The sequence below is a fragment of the Oncorhynchus gorbuscha genome, linkage group LG19 (assembly GCF_021184085.1).
Source record: "Oncorhynchus gorbuscha isolate QuinsamMale2020 ecotype Even-year linkage group LG19, OgorEven_v1.0, whole genome shotgun sequence".
Lineage (NCBI taxonomy): Eukaryota > Metazoa > Chordata > Actinopteri > Salmoniformes > Salmonidae > Oncorhynchus > Oncorhynchus gorbuscha.
Genome location: NC_060191.1, coordinates 71,892,331 through 71,915,292, shown reverse-complemented (window position 1 = coordinate 71,915,292; position 22,962 = coordinate 71,892,331). Strand labels below are relative to the sequence as shown.

Below are 22,962 nucleotides of genomic sequence, written 5' to 3'. Positions count from 1 at the left end.
ACTGGTACCCAGTGTATATATAGACAAGTTATCATTACTCAGTACTGGTACCCAGTGTATATATAGACAAGTTATCATTACTCAGTACTGGTACCCAGTGTATATATAGACAAGTTATCATTACTCAGTACTGGTACCCTGTGTATATATAGACAAGTTATCATTACTCAGTACTGGTACCCTGTGTATATATAGACAAGTTATCATTACTCAGTACTGGTACCCTGTGTATATATAGACAAGTTATCATTACTCAGTACTGGTACCCTGTGTATATATAGACAAGTTATCATTACTCAGTACTGGTACCCTGTGTATATATAGACAAGTTATCATTACTCAGTACTGGTACCCAGTGTATATATAGACAAGTTATCATTACTCAGTACTGGTACCCAGTGTATATATAGACAAGTTATCATTACTCAGTACTGGTACCCAGTGTATATATAGACAAGTTATCATTACTCAGTACTGGTACCCAGTGTATATATAGACAAGTTATCATTACTCAGTACTGGTACCCTGTGTATATATAGACAAGTTATCATTACTCAGTACTGGTACCCAGTGTATATATAGACAAGTTATCATTACTCAGTACTGGTACCCAGTGTATATATAGACAAGTTATCATTACTCAGTACTGGTACCCAGTGTATATATAGACAAGTTATCATTACTCAGTACTGGTACCCAGTGTATATATAGACAAGTTATCATTACTCAGTACTGGTACCCAGTGTTTATATAGACAAGTTATCATTACTCAGTACTGGTACCCAGTGTATATATAGACAAGTTATCATTACTCAGTACTGGTACCCAGTGTATATATAGACAAGTTATCATTACTCAGTACTGGTACCCTGTGTATATATAGACAAGTTATCATTACTCAGTACTGGTACCCAGTGTATATATAGACAAGTTATCATTACTCAGTACTGGTACCCAGTGTATATATAGACAAGTTATCATTACTCAGTACTGGTACCCAGTGTATATATAGACAAGTTATCATTACTCAGTACTGTGTATATATAGACAAGTTATCCTCAGTGTATATATAGACAAGTTATCATTACTCAGTACTGGTACCCTGTGTATATATAGACAAGTTATCATTACTCAGTACTGGTACCCTGTGTATATATAGACAAGTTATCATTACTCAGTACTGGTACCCAGTGTTTATATAGACAAGTTATCATTGCTCAGTACTGGTACCTAGTGTATATATAGACAAGTTATCATTACTCAGTACTGGTACCCAGTGTATATATAGACAAGTTATCATTACTCAGTACTGGTACCCAGTGTATATATAGACAAGTTATCGTTACTCAGTACTGGTACCTAGTGTATATATAGACAAGTTATCATTACTCAGTACTGGTACCCAGTGTATATATAGACAAGTTATCATTACTCAGTACTGGTACCCTGTGTATATATAGACAAGTTATCATTACTCAGTACTGGTACCCAGTGTATATATAGACAAGTTATCATTACTCAGTACTGGTACCCTGTGTATATATAGACAAGTTATCATTACTCAGTACTGGTACCCAGTGTATATATAGACAAGTTATCATTACTCAGTACTGGTACCCTGTGTATATATAGACAAGTTATCATTACTCAGTACTGGTACCCAGTGTATATATAGACAAGTTATCATCACTCAGTACTGGTACCCAGTGTATATATAGACAAGTTATCATTACTCAGTACTGGTACCCTGTGTATATATAGACAAGTTATCATTACTCATTTTGTATTTATTATACATTTTATTCCGTGTTTTATTTCTCTCTCTGCGTTGTTGGATCCGTCAGTAGGCACTGCACTGTTAGTCTCAACCTGTTGTTTCCATGTGACGAATAAACTGTCATTTTGATTTGATACCCGTCGATAGATAAGAACCTGTGTTAGACTCCTGCAAAACATAAAGATATGAATCTGTTTTAAAGCAATCGATTTAGTTTCATCTTGATGAATAGAAACTTTTTTTACTAACATTAATTACATTACATTAATTACCAAACCAAAAATAAATCATTAAAAATACGTGCGTTGTGTAAGGTAGTAACACGAACTGTCCACGTTAGGGAACATAGAGCATTATAAAATGATTCATGTCCATTTAAGATAGTAGATGTTTCCCACTCACAGTTCCCAGTGAATCGCAACAGTCCATCTGCTCTGTTTGGTTCCCAGTGAATCCCAACAGTCCATCTGATCTGTTTGGTTCCCAGTGAATCCCAACAGTCCATCTGCTCTGTTTGGTTCCCAGTGAATCCCAACAGTCCATCTGCTCTGTTTGGTTCCCAGTGAATCCCAACAGTCCATCTGCTCTGTTTGGTTCCCAGTGAATCCCAACAGTCCATCTGCTCTGTTTGGTTCCCAGTGAATCCCAACAGTCCATCTGCTCTGTTTGGTTCCCAGTGAATCCCAACAGTCCATCTGCTCTGTTTGGTTCCCAGTGAATCCCAACAGTCCATCTGCTCTGTTTGGTTCCCAGTGAATCCCAACAGTCCATCTGCTCTGTTTGGTTCCCAGTGAATCCCAACAGTCCATCTGCTCTGTTTGGTTCCCAGTGAATCCCAACAGTCCATCTGCTCTGTTTGGTTCCCAGTGAATCCCAACAGTCCATCTGCTCTGTTTGGTTCCCAGTGAATCCCAACAGTCCATCTGCTCTGTCTGGTTCCCAGTGAATCCCAACAGTCCAGCTGCTCTGTTTGGTTCCCAGTGAATCCCAACAGTCCATCAGATCTGTCTCATTTAGAAATACTGAGTGAGTCAAAGCTGTTCCACTGTCTGTCTTGTGGATGGATGGATGCACATTGTAGTGAATGAGATTTAGGTTACGTCCAAAGCCCGATTGGCACCCTCCTCCTATGCCGTGCACTACTTTTGTCTAGAGCCCTATGATGTTTTGGTACTGGCTAAAAGAAGGAATAGGGTGTCATTTCAGATGAGCCCTTATTGACTTGTCTCTCTCTGTCTGCCTGTCTCTCTTGTCCCCTCCAGTTCGTCCATCAACGCGGTGGCCTGGTCTGGGTCAGGGGAGTACGTGGTCAGTGTGGACAAGAGCCGGCGTGCAGTCCTCTGGAGCGGCATTTAAACAGTCTGGTCGACTGGCCAGCCCACAGACCCATTTGAACATCAGTTTGGGGTTAGGTTTAGAAGGTCATCTGATCATTGGCTGAGAGAACACGGAACACATAAGATGTTTAACATGGCTGAGAGAACACGGAACACGTTGGATGTTTAACATGGCTGAGAGAACACGGAACACATAGGATGTTTAACATGGCTGAGAGAACACGGAACACATAGGATGTTTAACATGGCTGAGAGAACACGGAACACATTGGATGTTTAACATGGCTGAGAGAACACGGAACACATAGGATGTTTAACATGGCTGAGAGAACACGGAACACGTTAGGATGTTTGTCTCACTCCTGCAACCAGTCTGACAGAACGTAACGGGGGTGATATTCCAACGGTTGCCTGGCTACCGATCAAACATCACTCAGGTTAAACGCCACGCCCACTAACGTTTTCTTCTCCACCATGAGTCCGGATTACTCCCCCGAAGACTTCCTGAAAGCGAACACATTCAAACCGTTCTGATTAGTCCCAGAACCCCGATGGGTTGGAACAGAACTGGCCTACACGATTCATGAATGACGTAGTTTTGACGTCAGCCCGAACGACTTCTGGGATGGCAGGTTCAGACGGATGTATGGCGCTAGCGATAGAGCAGCGAAATGAAAGGAGGAGTCGACAGATCTGACACGGTCTGCTGTTTTTCTTCGGTTTATAACTTTGCTAAAGGGACCTGACAGAAAATCATAAATACAATATCTGTCTTTCAAAAAAGTCAATGGTTTCATTTTGTTCTCTCCATGATTGTATAGGGTCATAACGGTGCCAACATAACTCCATAGTGTTGCTTTGCCTTTTTTTTTTGTAAACAAGCATTTGTTCTGTCAAAACAACTTTTTTTTACTGAGTAGTTGAAAAATGTACGTGGTGTCTAACCATTCGTACTGGGGAAGGAAAAGCATGGGTTATGCTTGACGAGAAACGAATACACTAGTTATTCAGGGTTAGGGATTCATATCCTCTGCTTCAAACAATTGGAGGTAAAGCTTCATGCTCTAGGCTGGCTTACAGAAAACACGACCATATCAGACAGTGTTAGAGTCACTACTGGTCTGCTAGTCTAATAATAATAATAATATATGCCATTTGGCAGACGCTTTTATCCAAAGCGACTTACAGTCATGTGTGCATACATTCTACGTATGGGTGGTCCCGGGGATCGAACCCACTACCCTGGCGTTACAAGCACCATGCTCTACCAACTGAGCTACAGAAGGACCACCTATACACCACTAGTCTAATAGCTGATACATTATGGAAAAACTATCATGACAACTGTGATAATATGATGAAAGGTTTTAATCTAAGCTACATGACACATGTACAGAGCTGAAGGGAACGGAGTTATCTGGAGGGTTCTGAAGGGAACGGAGTTATCTGGAGGGTTCTGAAGGGAACAGAGTTATCTGGAGGGTTCTGAAGGGAACGGAGTTATCTGGAGGGTTCTGAAGGGAACGGAGTTATCTGGAGGGTTCTGAAGGGAACGGAGTTATCTGGAGGGTTCTGAAGGGAACGGAGTTATCTGGAGGGTTCTGAAGGGAACGGAGTTATCTGGAGGGTTCTGAAGGGAACGGAGTTATCTGGAGGGTTCTGAAGGGAACGGAGTTATCTGGAGGGTTCTGAAGGGAACGGAGTTATCTGGAGGGTTCTGAAGGGAACGGAGTTATCTGGAGGGTTCTGAAGGGAACGGGGTTATCTGGAGGGTTCTGAAGGGAACGGGGTTATCTGGAGGGTTCTGAAGGGAACGGAGTTATCTGGAGGGTTCTGAAGGGAACGGAGTTATCTGGAGGGTTCTGAAGGGAACGGAGTTATCTGGAGGGTTCTGAAGGGAACGGAGTTATCTGGAGGGTTCTGAAGGGAACGGAGTTATCTGGAGGGTTCTGAAGGGAACAGGGTTATCTGGAGGGTTCTGAAGGGAACGGAGTTATCTGGAGGGTTCTGAAGGGAACAGATTTATCTGGAGGGTTCTGAAGGGAACGGAGTTATCTGGAGGGTTCTGAAGGGAACGGGGTTATCTGGAGGGTTCTGAAGGGAACGGAGTTATCTGGAGGGTTCTGAAGGGAACAGAGTTATCTGGAGGGTTCTGAAGGGAACAGAGTTATCTGGAGGGTTCTGAAGGGAACAGGAGTTATCTGGAGGGTTCTGAAGGGAAGGGTTATCTTGAGGGTTCTAAAGGGAATGGGGTTATCTGGAGGGTTCTGAAGGGAACGGAGTTATCTGGAGGGTTCTGAAGGGAACAGATTTATCTGGAGGGTTCTGAAGGGAACGGGGTTATCTGGAGGGTTCTAACGGGTTATCTTGAGGGTTCTAAAGGGAATGGGGTTATCTGGAGGGTTCTGAAGGGAACGGAGTTATCTTGAGGTTTCTGAAGGGAACAGGGTTATCTTGAGGGTTCTAAAGGGAACAGGGTTATCTTGAGGGTTCTAAAGGGAACAGGGTTATCTTGAGGGTTCTAAAGGGAACAGGGTTATCTTGAGGGTTCTGAAGGGAACGGGGTTATCTTGAGGGTTCTAAAGGGAACGGGTTATCTTGAGGGTTCTGAAGGGAACGGGGTTATCTTGAGGGTTCTAAAGGAAACAGGGTTATCTTGATGGTTCTAAAGGGAACGGGTTATCTTGAGGGTTCTGAAGGGAACAGGATTATATTGAGGGTTCTAAAGGGTTATATTGAGGGCTCTAAAGGATTATCTTGAGGGTTCTAAAGGGAATGGGGTTATCTGGAGGGTTCTAAAGGGTTATCTTGAGGGTTCTGAAGGGAACAAGGTTATCTTGAGGGTTCTGAAGGGAACGGGGTTATCTTGAGTGTTCTGAAGGGAACGGGGTTATCTTGAGGGTTCTAAAGGGTTATCTTGAGGGTTCTGAAGGGAACGGGGTTATCTTGAGGTTCTAAAGGGTTATCTTGAGGGTTCTGAAGGGAACAGGGTTATCTTGAGGGTTCTGAAAAGGGTTATCTTGAGGGTTCTGAAGGGAACGGGGTTATCTTGAGTGTCCTGAAGGGAATGGGGTTATCTTGAGGGTTCTAAAGGGTTATCTTGAGGGTTCTGAAGGGAACGGGGTTATCTTGAGAGTTCTAAAGGGTTATCTTGAGGGTTCTAAAGGGAACAGGGTTATCTTGAGGGTTCTAAAGGGAATGGGGTTATCTTGAGGGTTCTGGAGGGAATGGGGTTATATTGAGGGTTCTAAAGGGTTATATTGAGGGCTCTAAAGGATTATCTTGAGGGTTCTAAAGGGAATGGGGTTATCTGGAGGTTCTAAAGGGAAAGGGTTATCTTGAGGGTTCTGAAGGGAAGGGTTATCTTGAGAGTTCTAAAGGGTTATCTTGAGGGTTCTAAAGGGAATGGGGTTATCTTGAGGGTTCTAAAGGGTTATCTTGAGGGTTCTGAAGGGAACGGGGTTATCTTGAGGGTTCTAAAGGGAATGGGGTTATCTTGAGGTTCTAAAGGGAATGGGGTTATCTTGAGGGTTCTGAAGGGAAGGGTTATCTGGAGAGTTCTAAAGGGAACAGGATTATATTGAGGGTTCTGAAGGGTTATATTGAGGGCTCTAAAGGATTATCTTGAGGGTTCTAAAGGGAATGGGGTTATCTGGAGGGTTCTAAAGGGTTATCTTGAGGGTTCTGAAGGGAACAAGGTTATCTTGAGGGTTCTGAAGGGAACGGGGTTATCTTGAGGATTCTGAAGGGAACGGGTTATCTTGAGGGTTCTAAAGGGTTATCTTGAGGGTTCTGAAGGGAACGGGGTTATCTTGAGTGTCCTGAAGGGAATGGGGTTATCTTGAGGGTCCTAAAGGGAACGGGGTTATTTGAGGGTTCTAAAGGGTTATCTTGAGGGTTCTGAAGGGAACGGGGTTATCTTGAGTGTTCTGAAGGGAACGGGGTTATCTTGAGGTTCTGAAGGGAACGGGGTTATCTTGAGGGTTCTGAAGGGAACTGGGTTATCTTGAGGGTTCTGAAGGGAACGGGGTTATCTTGAGGGTTCTGAAGGGAACGGGGTTATCTTGAGGGTTCTGAAGGGAACTGGGTTATCTTGAGGGTTCTGAAGGGAACTGGGTTATCTTGAGGGTTCTGAAGGGAACAGGGTTATCTTGAAGGTTCTGAAGGGAACTGGGTTATCTTGAAGGTTCTGAAGGGAATAGGGTTATCTTGAGGGTTCTGAAGGGAACTGGGTTATCTTGAGGGTTCTGAAGGGAACGGGGTTATCTTGAGGGTTCTGAAGGGAACGGGGTTATCTTGAAGGTTCTGAAGGGAACGGGGTTATCTTGAGGGTTCTGAAGGGAACGGGGTTATCTTGAGGGTTCTGAAGGGAACTGGGTTATCTTGAGGGTTCTGAAGGGAACAGGGTTATCTTGAAGGTTCTGAAGGGAACAGGGTTATCTTGAGGGTTCTGAAGGGAATAGGGTTATCTTGAGGGTTCTGAAGGGAACAGGGTTATCTTGAGGGTTCTGAAGGGAACAGGGTTATCTTGAGGGTTCTGAAGGGATGGGGTTATCTTGAGGGTTCTGAAGGGAACAGGGTTATCTTGAAGGGTTCTGAAGGGAACTGGGTTATCTTGAGGGTTCTGAAGGGAAAGGGTTATCTTGAGGGTTCTGAAGGGAACAGGGTTATCTTGAGGGTTCTGAAGGGAACAGGGTTATCTTGAGGGTTCTGAAGGGAATGGGGTTATCTTGAGGGTTCTGAAGGGAAAGGGTTATCTTGAGGGTTCTGAAGGGTTATCTTGAGGGTTCTGAAGGGAACAGGGTTATCTTGAGGGTTCTGAAGGGAACTGGGTTATCTTGAGGGTTCTGAAGGGTTATCTTGAGGGTTCTGAAGGGAACAGGGTTATCTTGAGGGTTCTGAAGGGAACGGGTTTATCTTGAGGGTTCTGAAGGGAACGGGTTTATCTTGAGGGTTCTGAAGGGAACTGGGTTATCTTGAGGGTTCTGAAGGGTTATCTTGAGGGTTCTGAAGGGAACAGGGTTATCTTGAGGGTTCTGAAGGGAACTGGGTTATCTTGAGGGTTCTGAAGGGTTATCTTGAGGGTTCTGAAGGGAACAGGGTTATCTTGAGGGTTCTGAAGGGTTATCTTGAGGGTTCTGAAGGGAACAGGGTTATCTTGAGGGTTCTGAAGGGAAAGGGTTATCTTGAGGGTTCTGAAGGGAACAGGGTTATCTTGAGGGTTCTGAAGGGTTATCTTGAGGGTTCTGAAGGGAACAGGGTTATCTTGAGGGTTCTGAAGGGTTATCTTGAGGGTTCTGAAGGGAACTGGGTTATCTTGAGGGTTCTGAAGGGTTATCTTGAGGGTTCTGAAGGGAACTGGGTTTATCTTGAGGGTTCTGAAGGGAACAGGGTTTATCTTGAGGGTTCTGAAGGGAACTGGGTTATCTTGAGGGTTCTGAAGGGTTATCTTGAGGGTTCTGAAGGGAACAGGGTTATCTTGAGGGTTCTGAAGGGAACTGGGTTATCTTGAGGGTTCTGAAGGGTTATCTTGAGGGTTCTGAAGGGAACAGGGTTATCTTGAGGGTTCTGAAGGGTTATCTTGAGGGTTCTGAAGGGAACAGGGTTATCTTGAGGGTTCTGAAGGGTTATCTTGAGGGTTCTGAAGGGAACAGGGTTATCTTGAGGGTTCTGAAGGGTTATCTTGAGGGTTCTGAAGGGAACAGGGTTATCTTGAGGGTTCTGAAGGGAACAGGGTTATCTTGAGGGTTCTGAAGGGAACAGGGTTATCTTGAGGGTTCTGAAGGGTTATCTTGAGGGTTCTGAAGGGAACAGGGTTATCTTGAGGGTTCTGAAGGGTTATCTTGAGGGTTCTGAAGGGAACAGGGTTATCTTGAGGGTTCTGAAGGGTTATCTTGAGGGTTCTGAAGGGAACAGGGTTTATCTTGAGGGTTCTGAAGGGAACTGGGTTATCTTGAGGGTTCTGAAGGGTTATCTTGAGGGTTCTGAAGGGAACAGGGTTATCTTGAGGGTTCTGAAGGGAACAGGGTTATCTTGAGGGTTCTGAAGGGTTATCTTGAGGGTTCTGAAGGGAACAGGGTTATCTTGAGGGTTCTGAAGGGTTATCTTGAGGGTTCTGAAGGGAACAGGGTTATCTTGAGGGTTCTGAAGGGTTATCTTGAGGGTTCTGAAGGGAACTGGGTTATCTTGAGGGTTCTGAAGGGAACAGGGTTATCTTGAGGGTTCTGAAGGGAACTGGGTTATCTTGAGGGTTCTGAAGGGTTATCTTGAGGGTTCTGAAGGGAACAGGGTTATCTTGAGGGTTCTGAAGGGTTATCTTGAGGGTTCTGAAGGGAACAGGGTTATCTTGAGGGTTCTGAAGGGTTATCTTGAGGGTTCTGAAGGGAACAGGGTTATCTTGAGGGTTCTGAAGGGTTATCTTGAGGGTTCTGAAGGGAACAGGGTTATCTTGAGGGTTCTGAAGGGTTATCTTGAGGGTTCTGAAGGGAACAGGGTTATCTTGAGGGTTCTGAAGGGTTATCTTGAGGGTTCTGAAGGGAACAGGGTTATCTTGAGGGTTCTGAAGGGTTATCTTGAGGGTTCTGAAGGGAACAGGGTTATCTTGAGGGTTCTGAAGGGAACAGGGTTATCTTGAGGGTTCTGAAGGGTTATCTTGAGGGTTCTGAAGGGTTATCTTGAGGGTTCTGAAGGGAACAGGGTTATCTTGAGGGTTCTGAAGGGTTATCTTGAGGGTTCTGAAGGGAACAGGGTTATCTTGAGGGTTCTGAAGGGAACAGGGTTATCTTGAGGGTTCTGAAGGGAACAGGGTTATCTTGAGGGTTCTGAAGGGTTATCTTGAGGGTTCTGAAGGGAACAGGGTTATCTTGAGGGTTCTGAAGGGTTATCTTGAGGGTTCTGAAGGGAATAACCAGCTGTTGCTGGTCTGTTATTGAGAACAGATGAACCTTGACATCTTTACCATTCCTCACAGGGATATTTGCTTGGCTTTTGTCCACAATCAGTAATACAGCTGGACAACATTTAGCATTTAGTAATAAAATCATATTGAGGTGTTGAAGAGAGCAATACACCTGTCTCTCTCTCTCTCAATTCAATTTCAATTCAATTCAAGGGGCTTTATTGGCATGGGAAACATGTGTTAACATTGCCAAAGCAAGTGAGGTAGACAACATACAAAGTGAATATATAAAGTGAAATAAACAATAAAAAATGAACAGTAAACATTACACATACAGACGTTTCAAAACAATAAAGACATTACAAATGTCATATTATATATATATATATACAGTGTTTTAACAATGTACAAATGGTTAAAGGACACAAGATAAAATAAATAAGCATAAATATGGGTTGTATTTACAATGGCGTGTGTTCTTCACTGGTTGCCCTTTTCTCGTGGCAACAGGTCACAAATCTTGCTGCTGTGATGTCACACTGGAATTTCACCCAGTAGATATGGGAGTTTATCAAAATTGGATTTGTTTTCAAATTCTTTGTGTTCTCTCTGTATCTCTATCTCTCCTTATCTCTCCCTCTGTGCCTCTCTGTGCCTCTATGCAGTTCTACTCAGTGATTCAGATTTAAAATGCTGAGTTGCATTCAGTAGCCGTTCGGCCTCTCAGCTTTGAAGAGCATTTGGCCTGTCAACTTCAGTCCACCGTCTGGATCAAACACACTCTTTATGTAAAGCTGAGATGGACGCCATTTTACTTCTCTCATTCCTCTGTGTTTTAAACATTCACAGATGATCTTTTTTAAAATATATATATATACTGTACACTCTGCGTTTTATAATGATGTGGTGCTAATGTCTCTTAACTAACAGATGGTCTGTTAAACTGTTATTGGTATGTTCTGGATCAAGTGTGTGTGTGTGTGTGTGTGTGTGTGTGTGTGTGTGTGTGTGTGTGTGTGTGTGTGTGTGTGTGTGTGTGTGTGTGTGTGTGTGTGTGTGTGTGTGTGTGTGTGTGTGTGTGTGTGTGTGTGTGTGTGTGTGTGTGTGTGTGTGTGTGTGTGTGTGTGTGTGTGTGTGTGTGTGTGTGTGTGTGTGTGTGTGTGGAGGGAGGGAGGGAGGGAGGGAGGGCAATAGTATGATGTGCTTTTTATTCTATATGAGGTTTTGGGATATGCCATTACAGTCAGCTCCAAAACTATTGCCACCCCTGATAAAGATTAGCAAAACTAGACTGTGTAAAATCACAAATCAATTTCTCAAGAGAAAGAAATTCAACAAGTAATCATTTTCCCCCCTCAGAAAGATAAGCATCAACTGGTACCCCTGTTTTCAACACACTGCGAGGATAACGGCACTGAGACAAAATATTCTGTATGGCTGAATGGTTTAAGATCCTTCCCAATATGTTCTCCAATGTTCTCCCAATGTGTTCTCCAATGTTCTCCCAATGTGTTCTCCAATGTTCTCCCAATGTGTTCTCCAATGTTCTCCCAATGTGTTCTCCAATGTTCTCCCAATGTGTTCTCCAATGTTCTCCCAATGTGTTCTCCAATGTTCTCCCAATGTGTTCTCCAATGTTCTCCCAATGTGTTCTCCAATGTTCTCCCAATGTGTTCTCCCAATGTGTTCTCCAATGTTCTCCCAATGTGTTCTCCAATGTTCTCCCAATGTGTTCTCCAATGTTCTCCAATGTTCTCCCAATGTTCTCCAATGTTCTCCAATGTTCTCCCAATGTGTTCTCCAATGTTCTCCCAATGTGTTCTCCAATGTTCTCCCAATGTGTTCTCCAATGTTCTCCCAATGTGTTCTCCAATGTTCTCAATGTTCTCCCAATGTGTTCTCCAATGTTCTCCCAATGTTCTCCAATGTTCTCCCCAATGTGTTCTCCAATGTTCTCCCAATGTGTTCTCCAATGTTTCTCCCAATGTTCTCCAATGTTTCTCCAATGTTCTCCCAATGTGTTCTCCCAATGTGTTCTCCCAATGTGTTCTCCCAATGTGTTCTCCAATGTTCTCCAATGTGTTCTCCAATGTTCTCCCAATGTGTTCTCCCAATGTGCTCTCCAATGTTCTCCCAATGTGTTCTCCAATGTGTTCTCCAATGTTCTCCAATGTCATAAAACATTTTAGGAAAAGGCTCAGTGCCGTTATTAAACATAATCTCTTTCTCTGAGAAATTCCAATTGTATTAGTATAAAATATATATACACACACACACACAGTGGCAAGAAAAATTATATGAACTGTTTGGAATTACCTGGATTTCTGCATAAGTTGGTAATTTGATCACAACAATAGTTTACAAAACTGTTTCAGTTCAGTAATATTCTTGGGATGTCTGGTGTGAACTGCTCTTGGGATGGGATGTCTGGGATGTGTGAACTGCTCTTTGGGATGTCTGGTGTGAACTGCTCTTTGGGATGTCTGGTGTGAACTGCTCTTGGGATGTCTGAGGTCAGGACTGAACTGAATCATTTATTCTCATTCTGTTGTTGATTTTGAGGTCATTTAAACATTTACATTTAAATGATGTACTCAATATAGACAAGAAAATTATAATAATGGGAGTGTTATTAGTTTTAAGTACACTGTGTTTGTCTGTTGTTGTGATGAAGATCAGATCAAATTTTATGACCAATTTATGCAGAAATCCAGGTAATTCCAAAGGTGTGTGTGTGTGTGTGTGTCATCTTTGTGTGTGTGTGTGTGTGTGTGTGTGTGTGTGTGTGTGTGTGTGTGTGTGTGTGTGTGTGTGTGTGTGTGTGTGTGTGTGTGTGTGTGTGTGTGTGTGTGTGTGTGTGTGTGTGTGTGTGTGTGTGTGTGTGTTTTGTGTGTGTGTGTGTGAACTTAATCCATTTATAGACAATTTGAGCATATACTATATCATGGCTCATTATTTGTATTATAGTCTATGTTGCTCATCTTTACCACAGGTGCCAATCTTTTAGTACCTGGCTGTACCTGCCCTGTGTTCCTATGGGATATATACCATATTATATAGTGTACATTATTCCTGTATGACTCATGTCAGCTGTGCTGTGTTCCTATGGGATATATCTATATAGGGATAATGTAATGGTATTATGAATTAGATTAAACCTCATTCTCGTTGTTCTTTCGTTTATTTGTTTTGCGCTAAATAACCGTTTGGGGAAAGGTCTAAAGAATAAACTCGAACAACTAATTTTAATCTCTGTTAAATATTTCATGTTTTTATGTCTTTCAATATTTAATGGTGAAATGTTGCTACATGTTTTAAATGATATTACTTAATGTGATGAGAGACTTGGTGTCAATTATTAATTATTATTATGCATAGAGTCAATTAGATTTCCAGTTTGTTTTCATTCTAGTCTATACACATCATCCTCTATAGTCTATACACATCATCCTCTATACACATCATCCTCTATAGTCTATACACATCATCCTCTATACACATCATCCTCTATAGTCTATACACATCATCCTCTATAGTCTATACACATCATCCTCTATAGTCTATACACATCATCCTTTATTCACATCATCCTCTATAGTCTATACACATCATCCTCTATAGTCTATACACATCATCCTCTATAGTCTATACACATCATCCTCTATAGTCTATACACATCATCCTCTATACACATCATCCTCTATAGTCTATACACATCATCCTCTATAGTCTATACACATCATCCTCTATAGTCTATACACATCATCCTCTATAGTCTATACACATCATCCTCTATACACATCCTCTATAGTCTATACACATCATCCTCTATACACATCATCCTCTATAGTCTATACACATCATCCTCTATACACATCATCCTCTATAGTCTATACACATCATCCTCTATAGTCTATACACATCATCCTCTATACACATTATCCTCTATAGTCTATACACATCATCCTCTATACACATCATCCTCTATAGTCTATACACATCATCCTCCATAGTCTGTACACATCATCCTCTATAGTCTATACACATCATCCTCTATACACATCATCCTCTATAGTCTATACACATCATCCTCTATAGTCTATACACATCATCCTCCATAGTCTGTACACATCATCCTCTATAGTCTATACACATCATCCTCTATACACATCATCCTCTATAGTCTATACACATCATCCTCTATACACATCATCCTCTATAGTCTATACACATCATCCTCTATAGTCTATACACATCATCCTCCATAGTCTATACACATCATCCTCTATAGTCTATACACATCATCCTCTATACACATCATCCTCTATAGTCTATACACATCATCCTCTATACACATCATCCTCTATAGTCTATTCACATCACCCTCTGTAGTCTATACACATCATCCTCTATAGTCTATACACATCATCCTCTATAGTCTATACACATCATCCTCTATAGTCTATTCACATCATCCTCTATAGTCTATACACATCATCCTCTATAGTCTATACACATCATCCTCTATAGTCTATACACATCATCCTCTATAGTCTATACACATCATCCTCTATAGTCTATACACATCATCCTCTATAGTCTATACACATCATCCTCTATAGTCTATACACATCATCCTCTAGTCTATACACATCATCCTCTATAGTCTATACACATCATCCTCTATAGTCTATTCACATAATCCTCTATAGTCTATACACATCAGTCTATACACATCATCCTCTATTCACATCATCCTCTATAGTCTATTCACATCATACTCTATAGTCTATACACATCATCCTCTATAGTCTATTCACATCATCATCTGTAGTCTATACACATCATCCTCTATTCACATCATCCTCTATAGTCTATACACATCATCCTCTATTCACATCATCCTCTATAGTCTATACACATCATCCTCTATACACATCATCCTCTATAGTCTATTTACATAATCCTCTATAGTCTATACACATCAGTCTATACACATCATCCTCTATAGTCTATATACATCATCATCTGTAGTCTATACACATCATCCTCTATACACATCATCCTCTATAGTCTATTCACATAATCCTCTATAGTCTATACACATCATCCTCTATAGTCTATACACATCATCCTCTCTAGTCTATACACATCATCCTCTATAGTCTATACACATCATCCTCTATAGTCTATACACATCATCCTCTATAGTCTATTCACATCATCCTCTATAGTCTATTCACATCATCCTCTATACACATCATCCTCTATAGTCTATTCACATCATCCTCTATAGTCTACACACATCAGTTTATACACATCCTCTATACACATCATCCTCTATAGTCTATATACATCACCCTCTGTAGTCTATACACATCATTCTCTATAGTCTATACACATCATCCTCTATAGTCAAAATCAAATCTAATTGTATTTGTCACATACACATGGTTAGCAGATGTTAATGCGAGTGTAGCGAAATGCTTGTGCTTCTAGTTCCGACAATGCAGTGATAACCAACAATTAATCTAACTAACAATTCCAAAACTACTGTCTTATACACAGTGTAAGGGGATAAGGAATATGTACATAAGGATATATGAATGAGTGATGGTACAGAGCAGCATACAGTAGATGGTATCGAGTACAGTATATACATATGAGATGAGTGTGTAGACAAAGTAAACAAAGTGGTATAGTTAAAGTGGCTAGTGATACATGTATTACATAAGGATGCAGTAGATGATATAGAGTACAGTATATACGTATACATATGAGATGAATAATGTAGGGTAAGTAACATTATATAAGGTAGCATTGTTTAAGGTGGCTAGTGATATATTTTACATCATTTCCCATCAATTCCCATTATTAAAGTGGCTGGAGTTGGGTCAGTGTGTTGGCAGCAGCCACTCAATGTTAGTGGTGGCTGTTTAACAGTCTGATGGCCTTGAGATAGAAGCTGTTTTTCAGTCTCTCGGTCCCAGCTTTGATGCACCTGTACTGACCTCGCCTTCTGGATGATAGCGGGGTGAACAGGCAGAGGTTCAGGTGGTTGATGTCCTTGATGATCTTTATGGCCTTCCTGTAACATCGGGTGGTGTAGGTGTCCTGGAGGGCAGGTAGTTTGCCCCCGGTGATGCGTTGTGCAGACCTCACTACCCTCTGGAGAGCCTTACGGTTGAGGGCGGAGCAGTTGCCGTACACATCATCCTCTATAGTCTATACACATCATCCTCTAGTCTATACACATCATCCTCTAGTCTATACACATCATCCTCTATAGTCTATACACATCATCCTCCATAGTCTGTACACATCATCCTCTATAGTCTATTCACATAATCCTCTATAGTCTATACACATCATCCTCTATAGTCTATACACATCATCCTCTATAGTCTATACACATCATCCTCTATTCACATCATCCTCTATAGTCTATACACATCATCCTCTATTCACATCATCCTCTATAGTCTATACACATCATCCTCTATAGTCTATACACATCATCCTCTATTCACATCATCCTCTATAGTCTATACACATCATCCTCTATTCACATCATCCTCTATAGTCTATACACATCATCCTCTATTCACATCATCCTCTATAGTCTATACACATCATCCTCTATTCACATCATCCTCTATAGTCTATACACATCATCCTTTATTCACATCATCCTCTATAGTCTATACACATCATCCTCTCTAGTCTATACACATCATCCTCTATAGTCTATACACATCATCCTCTATAGTCTATGCACATCGTCCTCTGTATGTTTCAGTGTGTGGCACAGATGGTGGAATGGTCTATTGACATGCACACTGCCAAGAGCACAGAGATGCACAGAGACACGACACAACAGAGCAGCAGGGAGAAATGCCGTCAATGCGAAGGCAACGCCGCCTTCACAGCAACTGGGAACGTGGAAATCTCCGACTTCGGTTCGTTCAAGACAACTAGGGAACTCAGAGAGAGAGAGAAAATGAGCTCTGACTGGGATAATCATATTTGAATTTTTCATCTAACTCGGAACAGCACGTCGGGGAATCTCCGGGAATCTTTCTAGATCTCCGACCTGACTTCATAATTTTAACTCGTCCCCCCCCCTGTTCTCAGTTTGTCTTGAATGCGCCGTACTAATGGCTGGCCTGCAGCAGAGCAGCTGAGGGTCTTTCTCTGATATTAATGCATTTCTCATCTTATTAGTTTGGCAGACAAGAGAGAGAGAGAGAGACCATCCATCCCCTGGTCCCTAATCCATCCACACATCCGCTCTCACAGATTGAGTGAGCAACAGTAAGGGAGAGTGTTAGGAGGGAGGGAAAGAGAGAGAAGAGAGCCCATGCTTGGCAGGGAGAGAGAGAGAGAGAGAGAGAGAGAGTGTGCTTGGCAGGAGAGAGAGAGAGAGAGAGAGAGAGAGAGAGAGAGAGAGAGAGAGAGAGAGGAGAGAGAGAGAGAGAGTGAATGAGTGCTTGGAAGGGAGAGAGAGAGAGAGAGTGTGCTTGGCAGGGAGAGAGAGAGAGAGAGAGAGTGTGCTTGGCAGGGAGAGAGAGAGAGAGAGAGAGAGAGCGAGAGAGAGAGAGAGAGAGAGAGAGAGAGAGAGAGAGAGAGAGAGAGAGAGAGAGATGGGGGGGAGAGAGAGAGAGAGAGACGGGTGCTTGGCAGGGAGAGAGAGAGAGTGTGCTTGGCAGAGAGAGAGAGAGAGAGTGTGCTTGGCAGACAGAGAGAGAGAGAGAGAGAGTGTGCTTGGCAGAGAGAGAGAGTGTGCTTGGCAGACAGAGAGAGAGAGAGAGATAGAAGAGTGCTAGCAGCAGTTCAGCGCTTCTGAATGTGAACAGAACCTAGATGAAAGAAGAGGAAGATTCCTACTGACAATAATCTGCTGGATGATTCCCTCAACTGAGCTGAGCGCTGGATGTTCTGACTGCTGTATGGATGAATCACCTGTTTCTTCTTATTAAGGCTATTTCTCAGGCAACACTGGAGATGTCCTTTTAAGTGCATTGAGCTGGACACAGAGCGCTGAGAACAGAAGGCACAGAGAGAGAGAGATCCAACTGAGTAGACCCCCCTCCCTCTTCAATTTACCCACCCACCTACCCTGAGTCTTTACATCAGAACATTCTTCTCTCACCCTTTCCTGTCTGTCTCCCTCTCCCTCTCTCTCTGTGCCTTTCTGCACAACGGCATTACGGTCTATTTACTGAGGGTGAAAAGGAGGGATTCTACCACCCAACAATCCTCAACCATGGGAGATAAAGGCACAAGGTAAGCAGGAAATATCATGTGGGTTTTTCCACGTTGCTGTGGAGGGTGGAGATGATAGCATCTATGATTGCTGTATTCTGATACTACATACAGTATGGCGGCTTCTCTTCCATCTGTGTTATCTGCTATAGGATCCCCATGCTGTGTCCCTTTTGTTATTTCATCTGTGTGTGTGTGTGTGTGTGTGTGTGTGTGTGTGTGTGTGTGTGTGTGTGTGTGTGTGTGTGTGTGTGTGTGTGTGTGTGTGTGTGTGTGTGTGTGTGTGTGTGTGTGTGTGTGTGTGTGTGTGTGTGTGTGTGTGTGTGTGTGTGTGTGTTGCTGCGTATGTTCAACTTGTGTTCGTGTTAGTTCTCTATCATTTGCCCGGTAAACGTAATGTCAAAGGTAGTTAGTTATCTGTTGTGTTTCTGAGTCACCAGCATTGTAAATCGCTGCCCAGCTAGCAGACTCAACAGCCTCTCTCTACCCAGCCTCTCTCCTCTCGCTACCCAGCCTCACTCCTCTTGCTACCCAGCCTCTCTCCTCTCTCTACCCAGCCTCTCTCCTCTCTCTACCCAGCCTCACTCCTCTCTCTACCCAGCCTACCTCCTCTCGCTACCCAGCCTCTCTCCTCTCTCTCTATCCAGCCTCTCTCCTCTCTCTACCCAGCCTCACTCCTCTCGCTACCCAGCCTCACTCCTCTCGCTACCCAGCCTCTCTCCTCTCGCTACCCAGCCTCTCCTCTCTCTCCATCCAGCCTCTCTCCTCTCTCTACCCAGCCTCACTCCTCTCTCTACCCAGCCTCACTCCTCTCGCTACCCAGCCTCACTCCTCTCTCTACCCAGCCTCACTCCTCTCTCTACCCAGCCTCCTCCTCTCTCTATCCAGCCTCTCTCTACCCAGCCTCTCTCGCTCAGCCTCTCTACCCAGCCTCCTCTCTCTATCCAGCCTCTCTCCTCTCTCTACCCAGCCTCCTCCTCTCTCTACCCAGCCTCTCTACCCAGCCTCTCTCTCTATCCAGCCTCTCTCCTCTCTCTACCCAGCCTCCCTCCTCTCGCTATCCAGCCTTTCTCCTCTCTCTACCCAGCCTCACTCCTCTCTCTACCCAGCCTCACTCCTCTCGCTACCCAGCCTCACTCCTCTCTCTACCCAGCCTCTCTCCTCTCTCTCTACCCAGCCTCTCTCCTCTCTCTACCCAGCCTCTCTCCTCTCTCTACCCAGCCTCTCTCCTCCCTCTACCCAGCCTCTCTACCCAGCCTCTCTCTCTCTACCCAGCCTCACTCCTCTCGCTACCCAGCCTCACTCCTCTCGCTACCCAGCCTCACCCAGCCTCACTCCTCTCGCTACCCAGCCTCTCTCCTCTCGCTACCCAGCCTCAGACCTCTTTTTCTGGGGAAGCTGCTGAGGGGGACAGGGTTACCTGCCATCCAGCCCCAACAATCCCAGAGGAGCTGAGGTCTACAGCATAGGCACCCCCAACCACCTGATTCATTTCAGAGGAAGTGAGAGATTGATTTTGGGGTGTGCGGATTGTGCTTCCTGTCAATTGTTACATCATACCATGGAGAAGATCGCTCTAATGGAAGAGGATGTGGTACGCTACTGTAGGAGTCAAGAGATGTCAATCACAAGTACTGGTTTCACACCCCCACATGAACTGAGTTAGATAAATCCACTACGTGACCAAAAGTATGTGGACACCTGCTCGTCGAACATCTCATTCCAAAATCATGGCCATTAATATGGAGTTGGTCCCCCCCTTTGCTGCTATTACAGCCTCCATTCTTCTGGGAAGGCTTTCCACTAGATGTTGGAACATTGCTGCTATAACAGCCTCCACTCTTCTGGGAAGGCTTTCCACTAGATGTTGGAACATTGCTGCTATAACAGCCTCCACTCTTCTGGGAAGGCTTTCCACTAGATGTTGGAACATTGCTGCTATAACAGCCTCCACTCTTCTGGGAAGGCTTTCCACTAGATGTTGGAACATTGCTGCTATAACAGCCTCCACTCTTCTGGGAAGGCTTTCCACTAGATGTTGGAACATTGCTGCTATAACAGCCTCCACTCTTCTGGGAAGACTTTTAAAGTCCACTAGATGTTGGAACATTGCTGCTATAACAGCCTCCACTCTTCTGGGAAGACTTTCCACTAGATGTTGAGAACATTGCTGCTATAACAGCAAGTTCTTCCCACTCTTCTGGGAAGGCTTTCCACTAGATGTAGGAACATTGCTGCTATAACAGCCTCCACTCTTCTGGGAAGGCTTTCCAATAGATCTAGGAACATTGCTGCTATAACAGCCTCCACTCTTCTGGGAAGGCTTTCCACTGAAAAGATGTTGGAACATTGTTGCAAATAACAGCCTATTCACTCTTCTGGGGAAGATTTGTTTTCCACTAGATGTTGAACATTGCTGCTATAACAGCCTCCACTCTTCTGGGAAGGCTTTCCACTAGATGTAGGAACATTGCTGCTATAACAGCCTCCACTCTTCTGGGAAGGCTTTCCACTAGATGGGCTGAACATTGCTGCTATAACAGCCTCCACTCTTCTGGGAAGGCTTTCCACTAGATGTTGGAACATTGTTGCTATAACAGCCTCCACTCTTCTGGGAAGGCTTTCCACTAGATGTTGGAACATTGCTGCTGAGATAACAGCCTCCACTGGGGCTTCTGGGAAGGCTTTCCACTGAGATGGGAACGTTGCTGACTGGAGACTTTCTTCCATTCAGTCACAAGAGCATTATTAAGGTCAGGCACTGATGTTGGGCTGGAATAGGCCTGGCTGACTGAGTCTGGGGCTGACTGAGGCTCATCCAAAAGGGTTGGATGGGGTTGAGGTCAGGGCTCTGAGACAGGCCAGTCAAGTTCTTCCACACTGGGATCTGAAAAACCATTTCTGTATGGACCATTTCTGGTATGGATGCTGAAACAGGTTGGGGCCTTCCCTAACACATTCTGCACTAACCTAAAAAAAAACAGTTGGAAGCACAGAATCATCTAGAATGTCATTGCAAATATGCTGTCAGTATTTAGATTTTTTTTCATTTTGGAAGTTGAAATTGGGCCTGAAAATGACTCAAAACAGCCCCAGACCATTTATTCCTCATCCACCAAATTTGACAGTTGGCACTATGCAATCGGGCAGGTAGCGTATTTAACCCAGGTATTTAACCCATTCTCATGGCATACGGAAAACCCAGATTTGTTTGTCGGATTTGCCAGATATTTAACCCATGATTCCAATTTGGCGATGAATTTACATAAACTCCACCTCAAAGCTTGGCATTGCGCTTGCAGATGATCTTAGGCTTGTGTGCAGTTCTGACTGAGGCTGGGACTGACTCCAAGGCTGGGGCTGACTGAGACTGGGGCTGACTGAGACTGGTGCTGGCTGAGGCTGACTAGAGACTGGGGCTGAGATGGGGCTGACTAAACAAAGTGGCTGACTGTGGCTGACTGAGACTGAGACTGGGGCTGACTGGGACTGACTGAGACTGGGGCATGACTGGGGCTTGTTTAAAGGGGCTAGTGATATATTTACTGAGGCTGGGACATTACTAAGACTGGGACTGGTTGGGGCTGACTGAGTCTGGGGCTGACTGAGACTGGGGCTGTTTAACAGTCTGGGGCTGACTGAGACTGGTTGGGGCTGACTGAGACTGACTGAGACTGGGGCTGACTGGGGCTAGTTGGGGCTGACTGAGGCTAGTTGGGGCTGACTGATGGGGCTGGTTGATGTCCTTGATGATCTTTATGGCCTTCCTGAGGCTGGGGCTGACTGAGTTCGGGGCTGACTGGAGACTGGGACTGACTGAGCCTGGGTCTGACTGAGACTGGGGCTGACTGAGCCTGGGGTCTGACTGAGACTGGGGCTGACTGAGCCTGGGGTCTGACTGAGACTGGGGCTGACAGACTGGAACTGATTTCTTCAGCCTGAGGTCTGACTGAGGCTGGGGCTGACTGAGGCTGGGACTGACTGAGACTGGGACTGGTTGGAACTTGACTGAGACTGGGGCTGACTGAGACTGTTCCATGACTGAGACTGGGGCTGGTTGGGGCTGACTGAGTCCACAATCACTGTTTTGTTGGGGCCTGGGGTTATTTTCCTAACACATTCTGCACTAACCTAAAAAAAAACAGACTGTCCTAATCCCTGACCAGACTGGGTTCAAATACTTGATGATTGATTTCAATTACTTGCAAATAAATTTGGAAGTCAGTATTTAGATGTTTTATTTTATTTTAAAAGACAAGAAGTTGAATATTGGGAATGTATTTGGAAATGACTCAAATACACCCATACATTTAACCCATACATTTAAGCCATACATTTAACCAAGGTATTTAACCCATACATTTAACCCATACATTTAACCCAGGTATTTAACCCATGAATTTAACCTATACATTTAACCCAGGTATTTAACCCATATATGTAACCCAGGTATTTAACCCAGGTATTTAACCCATACATTTAACCCAGGTATTTAACCCATACATTTAACCCAGGTATTTAACCCATACATTTAACAGGAACAATGGTATTTAGCATGTGGGAACAGCAGACTGGTATTTAATTGAATATTTAACCCATACATTTAACCCATACATTTAACCCATATATTTAACCCAGGTATGTAACCCATACATTTAACCAAGATATTTAACCCATAAAATTAA

General features: G+C 43.7%; 2 protein-coding genes across 2 annotated transcripts in view; both read left to right on the top strand.

Annotated features, from left to right (window-relative positions):
* The window catches only part of LOC124004961 (protein Atg16l2), an 83,567-nt gene extending 78,906 nt beyond the window's left edge, over positions 1 to 4,661 (top strand). Inside the window, exon 10 of the mRNA XM_046313765.1 lies at positions 3,040 to 4,661. Coding sequence (XP_046169721.1) covers positions 3,040 to 3,133 — 94 coding nt within the window. The 3' untranslated portion in view covers positions 3,134 to 4,661. The remainder of the gene's footprint in view (positions 1 to 3,039) is intronic.
* Positions 4,662 to 17,832: 13,171 nt separating this feature from the next.
* arrb1 (arrestin, beta 1) overlaps positions 17,833 to 22,962 on the top strand; it is a 77,962-nt gene continuing 72,832 nt past the window's right edge. The window contains exon 1 of the mRNA XM_046315121.1: positions 17,833 to 18,298. Within this exon, the coding sequence (XP_046171077.1) occupies positions 18,279 to 18,298 (20 nt within the window). The 5' untranslated portion in view covers positions 17,833 to 18,278. The remainder of the gene's footprint in view (positions 18,299 to 22,962) is intronic.